Source organism: Lycorma delicatula, chromosome 4 (assembly GCF_047948215.1).
Source record: "Lycorma delicatula isolate Av1 chromosome 4, ASM4794821v1, whole genome shotgun sequence".
Classification (NCBI taxonomy): domain Eukaryota; kingdom Metazoa; phylum Arthropoda; class Insecta; order Hemiptera; family Fulgoridae; genus Lycorma; species Lycorma delicatula.
The window spans coordinates 65,256,751-65,274,914 of record NC_134458.1 but is presented as its reverse complement, the minus strand read 5'-3'; the positions used below and the strand labels follow the sequence as shown (position 1 = coordinate 65,274,914).

Below are 18,164 nucleotides of genomic sequence, written 5' to 3'. Positions count from 1 at the left end.
ATTCCTCTTTTGTTTTCCGTACTCTCAAGAGTACGCCGTCGAGCCCTGAGGGACCTCTTGAAAGATGTAGATTATCAGGAGATTATCTGTAAAGGACATCGCAAAATTTTACAGCTTTATCGGTCGATTAAACACTTCCCTTCCAAAAAGAAGCATGTTATAAAGCAATAGACCCCGCACTAGTTTGGTTCCAGAATTTTTTTGACATAATATGAACAGTACATCTTTTTTAAATCAACTAGAACATTAACCGATACAAATAAGAAATCTACGATTCTAAAACTAATTCGATTAATCCGATCTAGTATTCAAACTATAGATCATTTATTAAAAATTAAAATTTAATTAATATATTTATTTGTTAGAAACAAAATACTTTATCGTATCACTGACTTCGAATAATAAAATTACAATTATCGCATTGTCTTCAGAAATACATACAATGCTATTTTCATTTTGTACTGTACAAGCCTTATATATTTACCGATTATTCTGTATATTCGTACTTAAAAAATATTAAGTCAGATGTAGAACTCTCAACATTTTTGGTTTATACGGGTCTAGTATGATCGTGTTTAAATTATCGTAGATATTTATACGTTCTCAATTCTTGAAATAATGTTTGCGACTTTAATTTCACCACTTACCTCGGCAAAGCAACAGACTTTGCTACTTTTTCGGGTGTAATTCATTAAACGGAGAGGGGGATTGCAATTCAATTTTAAGTTCCTATCCTTTCTTGATGGAAGATTAAAATGATTAAAAGGAAGTTTAATTATGATTCTAACCGACCGTCATAATGTAATACTTTAAAATTCTTTTAACACTGCGTCTTCGTGAATAAATATGAAATAAAAACTAATTCTATATGCGTATATTTGTAGCATATTTAGTTTTTTCTATATTTTCTCACATCATTGATCGAATCACGTAAAGAGAATCACGTATAGACCGAATTTAAAAAAATTAAATTAATAATGAAATTCGGTTCTACTGCAGGTAAATTCTGTCTTCTACAATATACAAACGTTAGCTATATTTGCCGGGTGCATAATTTTTATTTTTACTATTTAGTTATTGTTGCAAATTCTGAATTTGAAAATAATTCTTGTGCAGAAACCGATGCTCATAGTTTTAATCTCAGAAAAATTTTATACGAATTCCAAATTTTTAGCCGTTCAAGTAGAAGGAATTAGTTTTTTTTGTACGAGATCACCTCTTATGAGTCTAAAAAAGTCCTTATATTTCTTACCGATTTTATGTCTTTTGTTATCCGTCTACTTAATCTCTAATGAAATGTTTTTTATGTAAATATTATGTGAAAATAATTACCGGCCGAATATATTTTGATACGTCAAAAGTGATAACTACATAAAAAGTAACGTAAATACGAACAAAAAGATTCTTCATATTGAACCTAAAAATGTAGATTTTGAATAGAATTACTCGTATTTAGTTGACAACAGAGATGCTAAAATTAATGTATTAGAAATAAAATTTTTATGATAAAATATATTCTCAGATAAATTATTATAAAAACCAAGTTAAACTTGAAGAAAAATATAATTACAATATGATAATAATGATACACAACACATTCTTTATTAATTGTTTTGGATTTTATGGAAAACATGATTACGTCTAAAATATATATTAATATATTATGTCAAACACGATTCGAAATTCAGTTAAAAGAGCAGTACAAGAATAAAATTTCTAATCACACGATAAAAATATTTTGAATTTAAAAAAAAAATAGAAGTTCAGATTTTTATGAAAAGATTAGATCTTCATTAATATCAATAATTTCAATATTTGAATACATTGTGCTTATATACTATGCAATGAGTCGAAATAATTTTATTAAAATCTGAAGAAAACCTTCTATTTTGTCCTGAAAATTCTTTAAGTTAACAAGTATGCAGGTGGTGCTATTGAAATGTTAAAATATGATCAGTACGTACTCTTCTCTGTGAGGGGTGGGAGTGTTAACTATTAACGATAAGATTTACCTACTTTTGCTGATCTACAAGTGAACTCGTCACACAGTTCCTCCGTCTGTTAGGAAAGTAAGATTTCCATTCCGAATAATCGAAGTCATAAATTCTCGTCTTCTGCATCATTCGCTAGTTTATAGCTTTTTATGTGTATAAAAATAAAAGCTTAGCCTTTCATTCAAATCCTAAATAAAATTTACATTTTATTTTAAGTGCTTGCTAAAAATATTCAAAGATTTAAGTGAGGAACAACCCCTGCCATTTAATCGGATCTACTCGGATTCCATAATACTTTTGTCAAATACGTGTTTTACGTGATGACGTTGTTTGCTTTCTGGTTGCTGGGCCTACATTATATACAATTCTTTATTTCGGCCGAAGTACCTCAAGAGTTTGTCCCCTTCCCTCGTTTAACCGTTTTACGTAGAGTTGTAACTATTACCGCAATCAGTTTATTCAGTTATAGAACATTACACTGTTAACCGCCCTATCAAAATTTCTGGAATGTTTTCTTGCAGATTTGTTCTATAATTCATCCTAATTTATTCCAGTTATCTTACTGATTCATACCGGTCAGTTTAATGAGTCGTCTGATACCTTTTTTTCTTATAATTGCATTCGATACTCTATGAGTATGCTTGCAATTTAAATGATGGTAACTTTGAAATCTAATAGTTTGATCGCTTACTTTTATGATGTTCGTTTGATACCCTATGAACCGTAAGGTTTTCATCGGGCAGTCCCTAACTTTGCTCGACAAGGAAAATCTTTTTTTAATGATTCTAATAATTCCGGTCAAACATATACAGAATATCCCACGAAGTAACAGAAAAACGTTCAAGACATGTTTCTACTGAAAATAATAAAAAAGGTTCGTATACATATAGGTCTGGAAACTCCAAGTTTTTGAGTACGACTAGCGAAAGATTTCGCCCGGATTTCAACTCTTCTAATAAAAAGAAGCCCTACTGTAATTTTTGGGGCCAAAATTAAGCAGTGAAGTCGGTGGTTGCTTATGTAATTTGAGCTAGGAAATACGATAAACAAGTCCCAGAACTGTAACTTCAATAGTTTTTAAAATATCCGGCGTAAAACAAAATTCGGTGTCGAAAATCAAGTTTTGTTTTAGGTTTGTACTACAGTAGCTTTGTTAAATGACAAATAAATGCGGAAGATTTAGTAATAAAACTTGTAGAGAATTTAATTCTGAGAAAATTAATGTTAACACAGCTAATAAAGGTAAATAAAAACTTTTAATTATTGAAGCAAAACAGAGGATAAATAGGCAGAAAATCGTACTATTCTTTCTGTGCCTAATGAACATTATTCTTAATATTGCAAATAAAAAAAATAAAATACGTGAAATGATAAATGATAACAGAATAACAAACCTCAGTTTCAGTAATTGTTCGAAATTCCCTCCTTCACAATGTACATAACACTCTGCCCGACGTAAAATATTTCCGGTGGTTTTCCTCATAATCTCAAGATCGTTTCGTTTAAATTCAATAGCATTTCGTATTTTAAGGAGTAAGTATTTTTTAGTATTAATTTTTGTTGGTATACTATCGTTTTCATATGGCCCAAAATGAAGTAATGTAGTGGCGTTAAGTCAGGCGATCGTGGTAGCCATTCGACTGATCCACCACATCCAATCAAGTTTAAGAAATTAGGATTCAAGTGATATATAGCTACTAAACAAAATTGTGGCATTGCACCATCGTTCTGGAAAATCATTTGCAAACTAGTTTGTAAGGGTACATCCTCTAAAACAGCCGGTAAATGATTTTTCAAGAAATGAACGTAGCATCTCCCGTAAGTTTTTCGTTGAAAATAAATTGACCCAGAAATTTGTCATAAATAATGCCACCAAACAATGTTAAATCTATGTTGGAAACTAGTTTCCACAGTACCATGTGGATTGCCTTCGCTCATAAATGACTATTTTTAGAACTGAAGACTCCGTTCCTCGTAAAAGTGGCTTCGTAAGTAAATAAAATTGAATTTACCTTATCGGGGTTGTCTAGAAGCTAACGACGCAAGTTTGGCAGCAATTTTTTAACTTTCTGCAGGCGGAAAGGATAAAGATTTTCTTTCCGTAGGATGCGCCACACTATTTTTTGACAAACGAGTGCTACATGAAATTCACCTTGTGCTTGGGATACGCTGAATATGCTGATTCACACGATGCTCATCATTAACACGATGATTTACATGGCGTTAAAAAGAAAAACAAACATGTTGGAAATAACCCTTTCGTTTGTAAATGCTGAAACACCGAAGAATGTTTAAAAAGAATGATTAAAATAACGTTTAAAAAAGAATATTTATTAGGTACAGAAAGAATAATACGATTCTCTGTCTACTTTTCGTTTATTTTGCTTCAATAAAAAACTGATTTAAAAGGTTTTATTGGCTGTATTTACATTCATTTTCTCAGAATTAAATTCTCAACGAGTATTGTTACTAAATCTTCCGCATTTATTAGCCATTTAACAAAGCTCTTGTACTACAGACCTAAAAAAACTTGTTTCTCGACACCGAATTTATGTCGCTTCGGATATATTAAAATCTACAGTTCTGGGACCTGTTTTAACACATCACCCAGCTCAAATTACATATGGAACCACCAATTTTACTCCTTAATTTGAGCCCAAAAATTACAATAGGGCTTCTTTTTATTAGAAGAGCTGAAATCCAGGCGAGATCTTTCGCTAGCCGTACTCAAAAACAAAGTGTTTCCAAATCTATGTTTTTATGAACTTTTTTAATTATTTTCACCTGTAGAACATGTCCTGAAATTTTCTCCATTTCTTCGTGGGACACTCTTTATATAATACTATTTTTTTTTCAAGATGATACAATAATAAAGGTGCTCATTTTATTCCTGTTCATTAAAATGTTTAAGAACTTTAAATTTTGTCTAGCAGTTAATTCATTGTTGACTCTTTTGCTTTTAATGTATACATTAAACTTCATAGAGATCATAATTTATATTTTTATCATACTAAAATAATAAGTGCTGCTTGTTTCTTCATTTTGAAAAAGCGAGCGAAGAGGTGCTCGCTAATAGTTAAAAAATAAAATAGTGTGCTGAATTATGGATATTTAAACGTCTTGAATATTTTATTGCGAAACACCAGATAACGGTTCAAACCGCGAAATAAAAATTATAAAATGTTCGACCCGTTATTATAAATCAGGCAGCATCGATTTTTTACGATTACATAAATATAAAAATGATTATTTTATTTCTAACATTTACGTGAAAGTGAAATACATATAATGTGTGATGAATCGCATTATTTTGTAAAGACAAGGATGCCGTAATCGAGCGGTTTTAAGCGACCTAACATGAGATATAAATTACTCCTGAAAACGGACGCTCGTTCTAAACACACCGTGTCAGATTTACTAAGAAAAGCGAGTTGTATAGCGATTTCTCATTACCTTCTTCACTTATAATGATGCTCATCGACATATACCGAGCCCATCAAAATTCAGGCGACATTCAGCCCTGCAAGTGAAAACCTCATTCTGTCAGCTGCAGGGATCGGCTTTACACCCACTCAGTGTCAATATTCTTACACTAAGCAATTCTGACCGGAATGTCGGAGTACTTCAGCTACTTGGCTGTAACAAAAGTCCAGGGTAGATTTTGTAAAGCCACAAAAAATATCTCTTATCGCCAGGAAACGGAGCATTATATGTGTTTCCTCTGTTAGTAGAGATAGAAAATAAGTTATGCCCGTAATAGAAATCGGTGACAAGGCTAATTGTATTCACTAAAACTCAGGCGATCGGATCAAAAAAGCTCTTCCGTGGCTTAGCAGATATCAACACCAGTAACACTTCATCGTCCAATAAGACGATGTACTTCACGTATCAGAAATAATTACACAAAATTTACGCGCTTTCTGTATTCACTTACTTTCGTCTTCTTTTTTTCGTTATTACTAGTTTCCTAATTAAAATCCGATTTGACTGTAATCTTTATCTCTTGTTTTCAATAGACATTTACTTTAATAATTTTTGATATATTCACGTCCATGATAGTCGACGATGATTTTAATAAATTTTAAACTTTTGAAAGGATAAACCGTACCAAATTTTATAACACAATCTTTTTGAAAAACATACTTCGATATGTATTCGGTGATCTTTGCGGCAGGCACTGGTTTCATATTGGGATCGCTGATGTTACTTCTTGGACTTCTTTTTTTTATAAAAATTTTCTTGTCGTGCAATATTAGATGCTGGCCGATGAAAAATATTACGGTTCGTAGGATGCATTTGATCGCATTAACCACCATTTAAATTGAAAATATACTTAGGGCTAATTTCGAAAGCAGAGTATAAAAACAGTATAGGACCACACATTAAACAGACCGGAATCACAAATTCGATAGCGCGGTTAACTGTTTAACGTTCTATAACTAAAAACTTTATTTTACTCAGTACGTTAATTAAAGGAATGGTCTTAAAGAAACGGTGCACTATTTTACCTCAAGTCATTTTCTTGATCAGAAATAGGAAAATATTAAACAGTACTCGAAAAAAAAATTATAAAAACAGTGAAGCGAAAAATGTTTATAACTTATTTTTGCTTTCCTGTTTTTAGTAAACGGCGGCAACAATTTCCTTCTTTCACTGCTAAAAATTACGGTTTCATATACCTAACGGATATCAAAAAAACTTCATATCTAGTAAGACGTATCCACCTTATTTTGAGCTAAAATATATAAAGTCACATAATTTTCCCCCGCTACGCCGGACCCGCAATTAAGCATAGAACAGCGTAGGAGCTGTACTTTCTACTCTAATAGTCCTTCCCAGGCTAGCCTGCCTAGCCGGCAGTATGTCCGGCATGGCAGGTCGGGCTGCCAGTCGGATCTTTATTTTATATTATATTAGTAAGCAACCCATTAGAGTACCCCACTTCCTGTGCAGTTTTTTAGCAGTGTTACTATATGAGGCTATCCAGCTTTCAGTTGGCATTATACAAAAAACTACTACAAGGGGTCCTCGATCCCTCATCAAGAACGGCCCACCTCGGCGAACCGTCCACTCCAGATCGAGGCTGTCCTCCCTAACTAAACACACGCATGGTTACACGCGATCGAGGTCCCAACCGTCACGGGATTTTGTCTTCAGTATTCTAGTAGCTAGCTTCTCCATATTTCCCCAGCCCTGCCTACTGGAAAGCATATAACCCACAGTCCTCTCTGGAGTAAGCCGGGTCAAACCCAACTCCTGTCGAACACCGTCCCACCTACAACAGTGGTATATGGTGCGCTCCGGTGTGTCCTGTGACTCGCAGTATCTACAAGCAGAGGTAGCCCGTTTACCAAACCGGCACAGGCACCCGTCAAAATCCCCATGCCCGGTTAGCAGCTGAGAGAGGTAGAATCCCACTTCCCCAAAGCCACGCTGAACCTACAGATCAATGTTATGTATAATGCGTCTTGTCCATTCTCCAGTAGGAGAAGCATTCCAGACTTCCTGCCAATCTCTCAAAAGGATTTGTCTAGCCTCAACTTTAGGCATTCCGTTATACACCCTGTACAACATTTGAGCCCTCAGCAGAACAGGAGGGATGCCCGAAATCACTTCAGCAGCATTACGGGAAACAGTCCTGTATGCCGCAATAATTTTGATGGCGATTAATAAGGAACGCAATTAACAGACATGGAACGCTTAGTTCCATGTTTCATTACTTTCTGGATCTAAATCGCTTTATGACTTCCTTTTGAGCGAGAACAGCAAATGAACCCAAAAAATGGATCGACAGGTCGATTAAAAATATGAAGTATAAATAATATTTTAATGCAAACAGTACGATAAATAAATTTGTAAAAAACGTTATTTCGCAGAAAAGCAAGTTATTCAGACGGAATTCTGTACAATTATCGTTTTAAAACACCATAATTTTATCTGAAATATCTTGTTGACTTTATCTTGCTATCTGCCATCACGTTTTTTCACTTTATTCAGGATCTAATGATAATAAGACAGAATGGTTATAGATAGGTACCATTTTAAGAATTATTGTATTAGACTGATATTAATAATTATGAAATGCGTTTGGAAAGTCGCTGTGCAGTATGCTTTAGAATTATATGGTGCATTCTGTTCTTTTGGCGTTAGGTTGTTGCCCTGTAGGTTCACTGGGCGTTTAACCCATCGGATTGGTCTAGTGGTTAACACGTCTTCCCATATCAGCTGATTTGGAAGTCGAGAGTTACACCGTTCAAGTCCTAGTAAAGCCAGTTATTTTTACATGGATTTGAATACTAGATCGTGGATACCGGTGTTCTTTGGTGGTTGGGTTTCAATTAACCACACATCTCAGGAATGGTCGAACTGAGAATGTACAAGACTACACTTCATTTACACTCATACATATCATCCTCATTCATCCTCTGAAGAATTATCTAAGCGGTAGTTACCGGAGGCTAAACAGGGAAAAGAAAAAAAAAGGTTCACTGGGCGTTACTCAGTAATAAACCACGACGTCAGTTGTTAAATTGCGATTGAACGTGCTTCGTTTCGTTTATCGGAATCAATAGTTGCGAGAAACGTCTTTCGTGAAGGTGACAAGTGTACTGATTTAGTGAAGCACAAATTTTCTGAAAAGTTTCCAAATACTCCTGTTCCTCACCGCAATGTAGTTAGAATTCTTATAGAAAAATTTCGGGTAACAGGCTTTTCTGAAGACGCTGATCGAAATAGAAGACCACCTAAACTACACGAAGAGAAGCTGCTTAATATTTCTGATGCTGTGGCCGAAAGTCCATCAAAGTTAATGCGTAAATTAGCACAGAAGCAAGATATCAGACTTGCTATCGCACATAAAGCTGTAAGAAAAAAACTTTTCCCCGGCAAAGTAATGTGTATTCAAGAACTGAAACCTGCAGATAAAATCAAAAGACTAAATTATTGTCAATGGTTTAAACGTTTGATTGTGCAAACTTCCGTAGGTATCCTCGACATTATATTTTTTTACAGATGAAGCGTGGTTTAATCTGGGAGGGTATATTAATTCACAAAATACACGACTGGTCCACAACTAACCCCTACGAATTACACGAACAATCTTTACAGGAAGTGAAAATTTGAGTCTGAGTTGGTGTGAGTAGAACGCGCATTGCGGATCCAATCTTTTATGAAAATGCAGTTAATAGTGATTGTTATTGTGCCGTTTTAACAAAATTCATTAGTCAGTTAACAAAAGTGAAAATCAATCACGGTTGGTTTCAATAAGATGTTGGTTCCAACAGCGCACACAACTAACAGGTCAATGACTGTTTTACGAAATGTCTTTGGTGAACGAATCATTTCGAGGAATCTGTGGCCTGCATGATCGCCCGATCTTACTCCTCCAGATTACTTCTTTTTTTTTTATAAGGGGCAGCGAAACAAGCAGTGTATCGCAACAGACCAGGCACGATTGACGAACTAAAAATCGCAATGACGGCATATGTTCGAGAATTTACAGTACATCAACTGGTTAAAGTGTGTACAAACAGAAACATGTGCAGTTTTGTATTGATGTTGAAGGAATCCATTTTCAACACCTTCTATAAACTATTCCAGTTATTGTAATATCCGATTCTATAAAATAAGGAAATAAAAATTCAAGATAATAATTAAGAAAGTTTTGTCATTACACTTCCATAATTCTAGTCCACAGCAACTTTCCGAACGCTCTATATAACAGGCTGCATACATGAGGATCATAGCGATATATGTCGTTCCCAACTAGTTCAGCGGTCGGTCTTGTCCGGTCTCGGATCGTATCCGACAAAGTAACATTAATCGAATCTAAGAACTACACTATTTATTCAAATCCAGTTAAAAACGAATACTTTTAGCAAATTCGAATCGGCACACTAGACAATACAGATACGTAGATTAATGAATAAATAGATAAATAAAGTTGAATTCCTTGAAGCAATATAGTACCTGTAAATCTTACATAAAACCGTAAGTTAAACGCAATAAATTAAATTTTTTTAATCCGTATACCGCATTATAAACACAATCCCATTAAAGAAATATTCGATCGATGGCTTTAAATTATACATTTTTAATAGAATACTTGCGTTCACAGAGAATAATAATAAATAACACAGTAAATAACTCGGTACAGAGTGAGAGTACTTCGGATATTTCTAAGAATTGTTGGATATTAGTGATGAATTTGAGTTAACGTGATCCGCGCTCACCTAACACGATCGCACTGAAAAAACTTTTAATTTCTATTAAATAATTTTTTAATCTCTTCCTCTCGATGAAAAATGAACTGATGTTAAAGAATTAGAAAAGCACACGATCTTTTACTGAAAATTTAATAAAATACTATAATTAGCGAACATATTTATATTTCATCATTTTTATCATGATTACGATTAAGAAAGCATTATAGAAAATTAGAATAGTAATAAAAAAATATATATATGCATTTGTGTGTGTGTATATATATATATATATATATATATATATATATATATGTGTGTGTGTGTGTGTGTGTGTGTGTGTGTGTGTGTGTGTGTGTGTGTGTGTGTGTGTGTGTGTGTGTGTGTGTGTGTGTGTGTAAAAACTAAACTACTGTAGAATAAAACACATGCGCTAATTTAATACTCATTCTCTTAAAATTTATCATAATCTCCAAGATGCAAAAAGAAAAGTTTTTGTAAAATTGACAAAACTACCCACATAAAATTAGTAAAAAAAGGTTTCTAAGTGCTCTTAAAAATAAATGTTATGATAAACGACTTGTAATTTACAATTCGGAATTAAAAATCATTAATAGAATAAATTTAAAAAAAATATATATTCGATATAATTTTGATGGGTTCAGTTCTGCTTAAAAATGTGCATACATATGGTTTATCTTCTTTTTAATTTTAGGTTTGCTGTAATTTTATGCATATAAATAATTACAGGACAGAAAAACTACGGCCGATCGAGCTCATTGGACAGGATGAATTACTGTTATATTAAAAAAAAATTCTGCATTTGTCTTCGATAAGCTTCCTTCTTGCACTCGATTAAAAAAAATAATAATAATAAAATTAAAAAACCGGATCTTAAATATATTTTACTGGAAAATTTTCGTAAAATTGGTGTGGTTTAATGTCGAATAATTTAATTAACAGAGTAACCGTGTGTGTAGTCCTACATGTAGCCCTCTTTTGATAAAAGTTTAAGTAAGATTATTATGCGAAAAGGATTTATTTTGTTTAAATAGATAGGAATATAAAATAAATAGTTTAAATAATTATACGAGTAAAATGAAATCGATCTAAAATTATCAAACGAAAAGTAAAAAGTAAATACAAGCCGAAAAATTATTTTTGTACGTGTCGATGTAAATAAAATGTTAGATAACATTTCTGTATAAACCCCAGACCGGTGTACAAGCGTTGATTTCCCCTGCTCTTAATGTTCACAAATGTTTAACTTAAAAGAAAAATTTATTTCACCGCATTCAGATCCTGATAATACATTCTTTATTACTGAATATTAACAAAGATGTAGTTAAAAAAAGCTGTCGAGAACAGTTACCTTTAATTAGTAACGCAGGTAATTATATCCTCGGTTTAAAATTTCAAAATTAATATCGGGGTTTTAAAGCTATTTCTCAAGTTTCACGAACATTAATAAATTATTCGTGAATGAAAGAGCAACTCAAACGGTTTTAGCAGTACGAACTGTAAACTGTAAACTGTTTCCTGTACCTCCGCTTGAAAGCGCTACTAGCAAAGATGGCGAACCCCCAACAAGAAGAATATTTGTATAGTCCTAATTTTATGTATCTGTTAAGTCCATGAACCCGAATGTATTTTCATTTGTTTATCAATTATGTTATTTCATTAATTCCTGGATTACATTTAAATGTTTACAAATAATATATTTCCAAAGTTTTCGGTTTTTACTTTTTTTTTAGTAAAAAAAGTACATTTCTCTGAGTAACGGTTATACAGATAATGAAAATAAACATCTAATTAACCGATTTACTTACGTACGGTGCACTTTTTGATACCGTATACCAAGCGTAGTTATAAATATAAAATAAATCTGTTTTTCAGTGACTCAAAACTCAATAAGAAAAATTAAAAAAATTAGATTTCTGCTTCCTTTCACATGAAATCGACAAGAAAATCGTTTAAATAGTCACGCTGACCGAATCGAGTGTACCAGATTTATTATAAGTTGATAAACAAAATATAGATAAAACGATGATTACAGAATTTTTGTTTATTACCTCTTTTCTTTCTTTTTCCTGTTTAGCCTCCGGTAACTACCGTTTAGATAATTCTTCAGAAGATGATACATATGAATGTAGGTCTTGTACATTCTCAGTTCGACCATTCCTGAGATGTGTGGTTAATTGAAACCCAACCACCAAAAGAACACCGGTATCCACGATCTAGTATTCAAATCCGTGTAAAAATAACTGGCTTTACTAGGACTTGAACGCTGTAACTCTCGACTTCCAAATCAGCTGATTTGGGAAGACGCGTTAACCACTAGACCAACCCGGTGGAGTTTGTTTATTAACTCTGCCATCAGTAAACATAACTATGCGTACAAAATCATCGAGCTGTTTTCATCGGCTATTTTTAATAAATCGGTACACTTCCTAAAATTCTTCTGCCAGACAGATATACAAATACACAGTAATGAATGCAAATGCTTTTTCTAGTAAAGTTTTACGATCGATTAAAATAAATAACGAATAGTAAAAAAAGTAAAGCGAAACTGCACTTCTAATTTTTAATAGTTTTACAATACCTGATTTGAGATACTTTCTTTAACGCCAATTTTTTAATATAATAAAATCAAATATAAACAGCAAAAATAAATAATTTAAAAACATTTCAGAGTTTCTAAATAAAAATAGATGAGAATAGCGATAATAAATTAAAAAAAGATTAAAGAAGCCCTTTTGTGTTGACGGTTCACTTTTGCTAACAAATACAATCGAATGAAAAACTGCTCATTATTCTGACTAACTGAAGCGAAAAGATTACATATGTAACACAAAGTAAATTTAAAACTTACCGCATCTCTGTGAATCGTTATTCGTTTAAATTATTCTACTCACAAGGATAAGAGCACTCGAAGCTATCTTAAATAAAATGATCCTGATAGCAGTAATATTTGTGATTATACTGATCCTTTAAAAATTAAGAAAATAAAAGGAAAAAGGTCGGGTTTAAATTTTCAAATATCTAACAGAAATAAAACTAGAAAAGATTCTAATGTCTAACATTAATAAGTAAGCAGCGATGAATTGAAGTACCTGTCACCGTGTCGGGAACTTCTACGGTTATGAACATGCTAAAAATGTGCATAACTTTTTTAGTGAAAAATGTACTCTATTAAATAAACAAATATCAATAAACTAGCAAATACCAAAAATGTATCTTATTGTTGTTACCGATGCTATTATCATAGCTGTTGACAAACGATTAAGATCAGTGGTCATGCACTACCTGTTACTCTATAATAAAAGCAAGAAAGCACACTATGATATGTAATAGAACACAATACCCGTGATAAGACACGAAGACTTTGAGCGCCCCATGTTCCTCCAGATGAGTGAAATCCGGGCAAAAAAATTAATCTAAACCTACATACAAAAGTGATTTTCACATAATAACTTTTTTATAATTAACTGCGATAAAAATTAATTTAATTTATACTTAAATAACCAGTACAAAACAGAATCGATTATACTTTTTCATTTAAAACCAAAAACGGTTTCTTTTAAGGTACAAATAATGCCCATAGATTCAGTCTATACGTTCTTTCCTTATAAGTTAAATTTTTGTAATTCGGACAAAAGAACAGATGGTGTTTTACATTTTAATACGCATCTGATCGCTTGTTATTTCAAGTAAACTTATCGATAGACGATGTAAAAAAGGAATATGTGCAAGAGAAGTAAACTCAAAAGCACCTTTTGAGAGCGTTAATTGAAGAATATAACTTCAAATATGTGTATATTATAATAAATAAATGTTAAATTTTACTAGTTTTTATTCCAGTTTTACAAGAATTAGAAGCTTTTAAAATCGAATTTAAAAACTCGTCAGAGTAGCAAGTTTTGATTGCAGGGAATCTTCATCGCGATGTACTTGCAAGGGAGTAAATAATTTTTAATTACGTTTTGAACTACAAGACAATAAAATACGTAAAGCGAGTTATAATTATAAAAACAAATTATCTAGCAAAATTATAATATTTTCAATAAATAAGGGATTTTAAGATTTTTCTCTTAATCGTATTTTTTCTGTCGTAATCTTATTTTAAGGTTATTTTCCGCTAAAAGAGAAATACCTTAATCTTTTTATTTCCTCAAATGAATATTTCCTCGTTCTTATATATTACAAGTCAATACTGAAAATAACTCTTACCGATATAAAAATCCTTTGATATTATCGCTGTATTGACGATACAGAATGAATTTTTCAATAATACTCTTTCATAGCTTTACATCTAATGACTTAAATTTATTTATTTGATTTTTATGCGAGTTCTTATTACAGGACCCACGAAATGTCAATCGACCATCACGATTCGTATCACATTATATCGGTACTTCGGGAACTGTGTTTTATAACGAGACATTATAACAATTTTTAGACCCCTTCGGGTCTAAAATCCCTAAGGGCTTTTTTAACTCATTAGGGTGACATCTACCTATCTACTAAAAAGGGATGTAGCTGAACGGTCGACCGATAAATAAGGAATTCGGGATATGAATGCAACTAACTATTTTCCGCACGAAAAAAAACTACGATTTCAGAACTTACGTTTTCAAAAAATATATGATGCGTATGATTTATCAGATATATTTACGAAAATATCGATTGCGTATGCGATAAAAGCAGCACTTTCCATACACACACACTGTGCAGCCGCTTGAGATTTTTAGGCCGGATCTAAGAATAAGTAAAACATTGCTGACCCTAAAAATTGTAAGAAATATTTTCGTTTACACCAAATAGCAATAGTATAACAGGAATTCCAAATTAGAGGAAGTAAATATTTGATTTCGCTTAATTATCTGATAAAGTTTATATGATAAAGTCTATATACATATTCATTGTTTCGTAGGATATGGACTTTTTGTCTCGCTAATTTAATAGTCATTGTTCTGACTTCCTATTTAAAATGGTTGAAATATATTTGAGTGAATTATTCACCGCTACAAGGAAAAATATGAAAGTCAATAAATTATAACACCGCATTACGAGTGCACAGCCGAAGAAGCAATAAAACTAGGGATTAACAAATAATAATACGCTTCGAAATTGTATTCATAAAAATTAAAGAACATAAAAACCGTGGAAAAAATTTAACGAAAAAATCCTATTTTTTTTTTTACTGTAATACTGTTTTTTCAGTTCTTTCATACAACTTTTAAAAGTTATTTTTAAATATAAGAAGTATATATTGTACGCTACTAATATATTTCTTTTGGCATTAATTTTAACTCGACTGAAGGGAAGTAGCACCCGACATTTTTAACTTTGTTAATTTACGGGAACCAGGATCTAGTTAAGTATGACCTCGAGTTTTCAGCGTATGACCTCCCTTCACATCCATTTATTTTTTAAAAAACTATTTCCCAGAACATTCTCGGTGCTGGAACAGTCAGAACGTAAGGGAATATGTTACCGTAGAGCTTAGGATAAATTAGAGGTAGAGTACTACTGCTTTCCTTCCGATTAGTTTTTTAATCCGAGGGGTTTCGGTTTGTATCTGGATCGGGTAATTTAAAACTTCTTATTTAAAGGACAGCAGTTTCGTCAGTTAAAGTCGGGATCGGATCAGCCGTGTATCCTTAAACTGTGTAAAAGGCACCCCCTGTACTTTTCCGTGCACTAGATCCTTTAGTTCCGGGGTTAAATTAAATTTATCGGGATGAGTCGTATCACCTTAAATTTAATGTTTGCATAATAAATAAGGAAGGTAAAATATAAACACATCGCTTATTAATTTAATCTGCTGTAAATAGAGCAAAAAAAAAGAAAAATCGATCGTTTATTAAATTTTAAAGTATTTTCTTCGTTATCCGATAAAACCCTTTAAATATTAAATATACTATTCGAGTGCCGCTTTGAAAATAATACTACGTATAAATTTAATAGCGTATTTATTTTGGATTTTTTCGCATTCGCCATTAATTTTTATTTAAATTATATTTAAATTATTCGTGATAATTTTTTGATTTTAAACTAAGAAAGAACATTTTTTAATTTAACTAATTAAAAATTTTAATCAAACGGTCTATTATTCTACTTACTATTTTCCTTTTTCTCAGCCAATTTATTCCGCATCTTTAAGGTCTGCCCAGCTCCCACTGAAGACACAGAACCTGGAGCCTTACTTTTGTTGTCACTCACTTTTACTGAACCTGAACTACATTTAGTTCGTGAAGGAGCTGTGGTTGCTAGGGTGGCTAGAAGAGAATACACATATGATAATAAGCTAACTAGCGCATTCCATACCGATGTCCTGTCAACAACAACACTTTTCATGCATGGATATTTAATTTTCAGTAACAGTATGTGTCCTGATGCTACTACCTGATATGAATCTAAAAAAAAAAAACTAAATTTATATTTATCAAATAAATAAAGAATAAATTTATTTCCGTTCGGATAGATTTTACCAATTTCTAATTTTGAAGCGATCGTTATAACAATATTTACGATACTATAGTTTGTCTAAATACAACAGGATCAGTTTTAAAATGAAGTTCAAGACCTCCTAAAAATATTAGGACCTAAACTGAACAACAAATAAGAGTAAAAATTAGCATCACACATTCATATACATACACATTTTATTTAACATATTGTTTGCTGTGGGTTTGTGTGTGAGTGAGCGCGCGCGCGCGCGCGCGCGTGTGTGTCTGTGTGTTGTATGTGTTAGCGCGTCGGATGAGTCTACTCCATGCCTATGTGTTTTTTTAGCCATCATCATCGACCGATGAACATTTAGTGATGGAGTTCTTTGAAAAATTACAGTTTATGAATTAAACTAACGGGCATAAAAGGGTTAACTGTAAAGAAACAGAGGTTTCGGGATTTCTGCGGAAAATTACGTTACAAATGAGTTCAATCGCCTCATGAGATAAGAAATTACTGCGTATGAATTGTGTAAAGATTTTGGAGTTCATTTTTACAGGAAATAACAGTAAAAAGGATCGGAATGTAGTTAATGAAATAATCTTATAAAGATTTCATATCCTTTCGAGCTAGATATTTATTCATTTTCCCCTTCATCTAGCATTGCACAGGAAGACATTAACGATCACGACCAACCTGTGGAAAACTAAATTATTATTCTTTTCTTTTTTTTTTTAACCGTCTACTTTTAGAGCCGAATTAAACATAACCGCTTCTTTTTTTTAATTTTAATTTGCACTCGCCACCACTCATTAAATAATAAATAATTAAACTGACTGTTGACAGAATTCGGTTTACAGTCCGGAGGAAAATTTCATCCAACAGTAATCAAGTTTAGTTAAAAACAGAACCGGTTAGAGCGATCTACTTTTTTTTTACTTTTAATTATTTTATTTCAGAACGCTACTAATATCTGTATTACCGTCGACCAAGAAATTTGTTTCTTAAAATTAATATTAATAGACCTATAGAAAGAGTCACGATATGATTCTATTACCGACTGTGTTCAACATATGGATAATTTTAGGTAGAAAACACTAAAGAGAAATCGAGCAGTGATAGTTCGGTCACTTTAGCACAAATATACATTAACACATATATTTGTGTTAATGTGTGAAGGTACAATAAATAGCGATAGTCAAGACGATGAAAACTAGCATCATTCTTCTTCGGTCTGTATCCCAAGCTTCGAAGATCTTGAAAGATCAGAGAAAAAATATAATTTAGATATTTTAAGGGGAAAAAATAAGAAGCAGGCGGTAAACTTAGAATTAAAATGAGCTAAAGAAAAAAGAAGTTCGGTGCGATAACTCACAAAAAGAACTTCCGTCCAGTAAAAAATTATATCCGGTCTAATAAGAGGATTTTATGAAAAATAAAAATTTAATAATAAACATTCTAAGCAAATCTAACGAGTTATATTGAAGATATTTTCCGCGAAGTTGAACGCACATAA

General features: G+C 32.4%; 1 protein-coding gene across 4 annotated transcripts in view; it reads right to left on the bottom strand.

Moving 5' to 3' along the window:
- The window catches only part of LOC142323486 (uncharacterized), a 207,888-nt gene that overhangs the window by 30,928 nt on the left and 158,796 nt on the right, over nucleotides 1-18,164 (bottom strand). For 3 of the 4 annotated variants that reach the window (XM_075363199.1, XM_075363200.1, XM_075363202.1), the window contains one exon: nucleotides 16,321-16,476. The exons of the other annotated variant lie outside the window; for it this stretch is intronic. In XM_075363199.1, coding sequence (XP_075219314.1) covers nucleotides 16,321-16,476 — 156 coding nt within the window. The remainder of the gene's footprint in view (nucleotides 1-16,320; nucleotides 16,477-18,164) is intronic. 4 annotated transcript variants of the gene reach the window in all.